The sequence below is a fragment of the Oryzias latipes genome, chromosome 20 (genome assembly GCF_002234675.1).
Source record: "Oryzias latipes chromosome 20, ASM223467v1".
Lineage (NCBI taxonomy): Eukaryota > Metazoa > Chordata > Actinopteri > Beloniformes > Adrianichthyidae > Oryzias > Oryzias latipes.
The window spans coordinates 24,506,532-24,513,388 of NC_019878.2; the positions used below are offsets into that span (position 1 = coordinate 24,506,532).

The following is a 6,857-nucleotide window of genomic DNA, read 5'->3' on the forward strand; positions in this document are numbered from 1 at the left end:
GTCCATCACTACAATCAGCCGATCGATTAAGAGCCTGGACTGCCAACTTACTGCAATCAAAAAAGAAATGCTAGTATAAAGATGTGATTCTGTCAGTGATCGCTGCTGCGGCTGACAGCGGCTCAGCATCGGAGTATATTAAAAGAATGTTTAAAACATTCAACACAATGATGAAAAGAAATGTAGACCTCAAACAACACTAAATCACTGCACTCATGAAAGATTAAAGCATCCAATAAAATATCACTCTTTGGTAAAATAATGATGAAAATATTAACCAAAGGGAGGTGAAGTGGAGATGCCTCACAAGGCTCACATTTCAGGGAAAGCTTTATTTAACTCCGTGCTTGATCACCTTAAAGAAAGACCAAGTGAGTTCTATCCTAGTACTTTCTGATTTGTTCGTTTTTTATTTGTTGTCATTTTTCAATTAATTTTGTTTTTTTATATTTTTTCATTTACAATTCAGGAAAATAAGTAAAATATTTTGACTTCATAAGAAAAAAAACAATACATCTCTTAACCATAAAGGGAGCAGACAGAAGCAAACTTATATTATCTTTATGAGCCACTTCTTTTCCCTTTAATGTTTTACATTAAACACTAATCGGCATAACATGTTTAATTTATTTTCATTTGAAAAAATCAACTTTTAAATTAACTTCTCTTACTGATGTACTCTTCCTTTATTAATATTCAGAATCTCCCTTTTAAAATTTTTAGCTTCCTGTTAAATTATAGTAAATAAAACGTAACTATCAAAAGTTGTTGGCTTGTGGATGAACCTACCATTTTCAATGGGAAGGAATTACAAGTAAATATATGAACATGTTCTGAGGTTTAGACACAAAACATGTTAATATATTTACTTGATAGTTTAGACTCCCAACCATCATTTTTGTTAATGTTTTAAATAGATTGAGTTTAAAAAAAAAAACTGTACACATCACAGAAATCCTTTAAAATAGGCCAAAATTTAAAGTCTGAACTCCTAGTTAGCTTATATGTTGATGATATGCAAGTATTTTTTGGATGTTAAGTAATTGATAACACAATGAAATTTGATTTTGTTTTGTTATACAATTATAATTTGTAATGTAATTGAAGCAGATCACTGACTAAACATCATGTTGGACGGCTCCTTTAACATTTAACAAGACTTCTTCGACTTTATCTGTTAACTGATTTAACTCTTGACAGTTCTCCTACACGCATCATTACAGCTTTTTGACCCAAAACAATATTTAATCTTACTGGGAAAATTCAAAGACTGACTAAATGGATAAAATGTCAAAAGTCTTGTAAAAATCAAACTGCAGCTGCTAAAACTAACCACACGCACTTAAGATGTACTTCAGTTTTTGATATTCAGAACTGTCATTAATTAACGTGATGTAGATAAGAAATCACAAAAACACATAGACATGGTATTCAGTCATGTCTGTGGATTTAAATATCCATAAAAAGGGTTTATAGTAGATGACCAGCATTATTTGAAACACTGGTGTGGGATAACTAAAAATAAATTTGGAACTCTGATGGTGTAATTCGACTGAATAAACAGCCGGTTGCAGCCAAGTCCGCCTCAAGTTAACTGTTCACAACTACTCCAATATTTGCTGTAACTTTTATTGCTTAACATATAAAAGCAAATGTTCCAATAATTTTTCCTCGTAAAATCAGAACAAATACATGCTTTTGGTCAAGGACAAAATTATTTTATAAGTCCTTCACCCAAAGCAGAACTTCAACCATTCTGAACCCTCATAAATATTGTGGATGTAAAAGTGTAGACAAACACAAAGTAACAACATTTCACTAAAGTAGATGTGACTGGTGAACCATCCAGGATGTAGCTCGCCGTTGTCCTTCAGTAGCTTCCCTGTGACCTCCAACACGGAAAAAGGCAGCTTTAGTAAACAGATATTTATTGGATTTTGTAAATGACAGTGGTAAAGTCATCAGTAACAAATTAAAGGAGTTCTTGCTACCCTAATGCCAAATATTTGTACATGTTTTATATGTTAAATGAAATTACTAGAAGTCATGGATTCATGGTCACATTTTATTGATCTCAATAAATAAATGCTCTTATGTTGGTAATGTAATTAATGTTTTCTATTCTTTTTTTAACGCTTTACTTTTTTTTTTTTTAAATGGGTTTTATCTTGGATTCATTCCTGCACGTTTTCTTTTATTGAAGGAATGCTTTTTTGTCGTAACATTGCTTTTAGGTGGTGAGAATTAAAACTATGTGGCCAAAGGAGGATAGCAAAGCATTTGTGTAAAAGCTTACACAAAGCAACAACATAATATGAATACAAAAAGTGGCAACACAAATTTATAAAACAATTCTAGAGATACGACAATTACAACTCTATCACCATCATTTGGAAAATGTTATCTGATGATTATTTACAACTCTATGTATATATAAGAGTTAAACTACACAAACAAATTCATAGTCATTGATGCACATGAGCAAAAAAAGCTTTAAAAAATCTGAAATAGGTGTTGCTGCTTGGTGATCTGGTAGAAAATCCTCCGATTCTGATATATTGTCAAATAATCTGTGCATCTTTTGGGTTTAATAAACTTCTTCCGACTGAAACTTGACCCAAGTCTAATGTTCTACTTGACTGACTGAAGAACTGACACAAGAAATTCAATTTCTCCCATCTGTCCATCTTTATTTCAAAATACATAAGTCTGCCTCTGCTGGGGAGTAGATCTCCTTCAGCATGTAGGTGCACTGAAGGTTACACTTCATGCTCTCCTTTTGAGCAAAATATCATGACATCTGCTCATTATCTGATGCTTTTCTGTGCTTGAAGCCCCCTGACAGACTGTCTCTCTCACCTCTGTTTGACTCCGATGGGCCGGCGCTGAGCTGAAACGGCTCGCCATATCTGGCAGATTTCACAGCAGGCTTTAACACTGTATGAACCCAGGCGATGGTCAGTCCCATACTTTTATAAAGAATATTTTAAATAGCCACCTCCAACCCCTGCTGGAGGCAGTGTAATCAGCACCCAGGTGGGGAGGCAAGTAGGCAACTGGCACACCTGCTGTGAGAACAAAACATGAGGATGAAGAAGAGGACCTCAGGTAAAAATAGATTTATCCCGGTGCTGAATAAGAAGCTGTGTCCTCTTTACAGAAACATCACGGCTTTATTTTCAAATGTGCAATCACGTCATTGCACGCTGAGAACATGTGTGCTCCGCATGACTGTCTTTTATGCCCCAGATGAAATGAGGCTTGAGTCGCTGAAGTGTGTAAAAAGGGATCCTCCAACCGCAGAGCACTTTACAAAGTGAATGTGCCATTCAGGAGGAAAAGGCAGAAAAAGCTTTCTCACTGGTTTTTTAATAAAAGAAGGTGAAGACCTTAGGAAGTGTGAGGGATTTGTCGCTGCTAGCAAATGTGTCTTCCCCACGCGACTGTAATCACCCTCCCTAATATACATGACGTTAGGAGGCACAAAACTTATGCTGCCCTCCCTCTCTCTGTTTCTGTGCAGTGATCGTGGTGCTGTTTGCTGCCCTGAGGAGGCAGAGGAAGAAGGAGCCTCTGATCATCTCCAAAGAGGATGTCAGAGACAACGTTGTCAGCTACAACGATGAAGGCGGAGGAGAGGAGGACACGCAGGCCTTTGATATCGGCACGCTACGCAACCCAGAGGTGATGGAGACTAACAAGCTACGCAGGGACATCATACCCGAAATGCTGTTTCCTTTTCGGAGGACATCGCCCATAAAGGATAACGCTGATGTGAGAGACTTCATCAACGGGAGGCTTCAGGAGAACGATTCTGACCCGACAGCGCCCCCTTATGACTCTCTGGCCACGTACGCCTATGAGGGCACTGGTTCGTTGGCTGAATCCCTCAGTTCGCTGGAGTCAGCAGCCACTGAGGGCGACCAGGATTACGATTACCTCAGCAACTGGGGACCGCAGTTCAAAAAGCTGGCCGAGTTGTACATAGGTAGGAGCCCCGATAGAGAGACCTAGACCAGCCATCAGTCTCTCTTTTGCCCAAAACCATCTTCAGTGTCCGTTTAACTTACTAGCATGACAGCTAGCTGCGTCTAGTTAGTTAGCTAGCCAGCTAGTTGACTGTCTGTCTACTTATCTATCAAACTATCTATCTGTCTAGTTTGCTAGCTAGCTCGCTAGTTAACGGGTTGTCTCTTTGATTTACATAGTTGTGTGTGCACATGCACAAACAGACGTGCACGCACACATTGGATGGAAACCAAGACCTGAACTGAGCTTGATTTTTTTTTTTTTTCCATTCATGGACTAAATCTATAAATCTTGCTGTCTTTGGTCATAATCAGTACAGATGCCTTTAAATTTTAGGATTTTTGTGAACAATGGTGTGGACAATGTGTTTTGTATTCAACCTGAGAGATAGTAGTATTGTATACTATCGGTGTTCAATGGTACTGGCTTGGTATGGGGGTGGGGGGGTTGTTAGAAGGCTTTTCCAGCCAACTCCATTAACTGCTGTAAATGTACAAAGTGTTTTTAAATGATGGACATCCTATAATAATATTTGCTATCTCTGTTTGACAAACAATGTTCATGTGAATGGTTGGTGCAGTTTATTTGTCAAACTGTGAATTCATTTCATCATATAGGTGTAACATGTAATGGAAAGTGTATGTTGTAGGAAAGGTGTCATACACTGATTTCATGCTGTTCGAATGCCAGGTCATACTGTTTTATATTTATATTTTTATACTTATTTTTCTAATAAAATAATATGTAAAAAAAAAAAAATTCTGTCACATACATTGATTTTCTGTCTAAAATCCCTTAAATGTACCCGTTAGTTACTATTCCTTTACATGTCTACATGTCTAAGAACATAGATATTTAATGAAGCATTTGTAGAGTGTGTGGATTTTGCAGTTTGGTTTGGTTTTCCGGTGATGGGACCTTCACACAGAGAATGATATTATTCAACCCTTTAACAGGTGAGCTTTAGCTCCAATGTTGACATTCCTTCGACTACCGTAACTATTCAACCGTTTACGCAATTAATGTAATTCCAGCGACTTCAAAGCAAAGAAAAGCAGACTTGAGCTGATATGCAATACTTTTACAGGAGTGAAGTTTTTACGGAATCTACGTAAATCTGTTTTTTCTGTCTCTGATAAAAGCGTGTTTTCGCCAACAGCTTACGTAAACTATTGCAACAATTTAGTAACCCTTGTGCTATCCTAGGCACTTTAACATTGGGAGTGGGGTCATCTAGACCCTCTAGACAGTGCTCTGAACCTTTTTTCTTCAATGCTTTGTGATCTTCACTGGTGTACATGGATTACATGAAATCTTTCCACCTTTATCCACCTTTGTCATGGTAGGAATCACATGTCAATGTAAGGGTGGAGTCATCTAAGATAACACAAGGGTTAACCCTTGTGCTTTCTTATGGCGCAAAGCCACTCAATAACATGCTGAACGCGTGTTCTTGAAGGTGCATTTACCTCACTGTATTCACACTGGACAAGCTGGGAGGGGTTATTCTTCTTCTACAGTACTTGTTCTTTTCCTACTGTTTACTAGCGCATGTCTGCCACCTACAGTTGGAAGAGGCCTCGTGTGAAATGTGGAAATGTCTTTCTAAGCTCCATTCCAGTAACTGAAAGACTTGTTGACGTATAATTCCGGCTGAACACAAACCACAATCATTAATTTCTCCTCGATGATCAATTTTAGACGCCATCCATGCATCACTACCAAAAACACATTTACATGCGTTTTCTCTGGGGGAGGCCACTTGAACTCACGTGGCAGAGGGCGATGTGACTGTATCTTCTCAATCCGCTGATTGTTCATGTATCGGTTGAAGATTTGCGGTATGACAAACAGCGTGTGGTACGTAGGTGTCACAGGCAACATCTCAGGTGTTAAAGGGTCAAAAAGACTTGTTCATCTCTGTGGATTTTACCTCTTCTGTGATCTTATTTTATTTTTCTTGTGTTTCTTTGGTCTCTGGGACAACCAGGGTGCACAGGTAGAGTGGTCGACGTGTGATTGCAAGATCACAGGCTTGGTCCCTGCCGTGTCTGCCCACCTGTCGAAGTGTCCTTGGGCAAGACACTGAAGCCACATTGCTCCTGGTGGTTATCCCCTTTCCAGCCAAGAAAAAAATAAATTCCTCTAATGTTTTTGCTTTTAAGTAGATGCTACTTTTAGGATTTTTTTTAAAGACAAAGTGGTTTGTTGCATATTTGTGACAACAGGCGCTGAGTGGTTATAGGCTGGAGCCAGTGTCCGGCAGTGGAGCCGCCATCAGTATGGGAACAGGTGAATGGAACTGTGATGGTAAAGCGCTTTGGGCCTTCTAAAAAGGTTAAGTGCTATATATATTCATGGTCGCGATGACGAAACAGACCCAGTTGCTGAAACCCGGAAGGAGGCTAGGACTCAGGGACTTGGTTGTAAGTTTAATTAATATTAAACTTCCAAGGAATAAACGTAGAGCACGAGAGTCTGGTAGGAAGTACCAGAGGGGTTTCCAGAAGAGCGTCTGTGGTACAGCGGCGAGAATCCTGTGAGCGCGAGGACGCGCAATGGCGGATGATCCTGAGCGCAGCGAGGAGGACTGCGTGGCTTGAACGGCCTGAGGCGTGGAGGGACCAGCGGCACCCGTGGAGAGTAGAACCTGAAAGCGTAGGACAAGACAAGGTAAGAGCGTGACTTGACTTTGGAAACACGAGACTTAGCTTGAAGCCAGGCATAAGCACCGGAGAGAGTGTAACGGACTGGCATAGACTGCTGGGATGGATCTCCTTATGAAGGTCTTCTGGTGATGAGGTGATGAGGTGCAGCTGGTTCCAATG

The 6,857-nt window shown here is 39.5% G+C and overlaps 1 protein-coding gene across 1 annotated transcript in view; it reads left to right on the forward strand.

Moving 5' to 3' along the window:
- Nucleotides 1-4,788, forward strand: part of LOC101175517 (cadherin-10) — a 32,170-nt gene extending 27,382 nt beyond the window's left edge. The window contains exon 12 of the mRNA XM_023950286.1: nt 3,524-4,788. Coding sequence (XP_023806054.1) covers nt 3,524-4,014 — 491 coding nt within the window. The 3' untranslated portion in view covers nt 4,015-4,788. The remainder of the gene's footprint in view (nt 1-3,523) is intronic.
- The last annotated feature ends 2,069 nt before the right edge of the window (nt 4,789-6,857 follow it).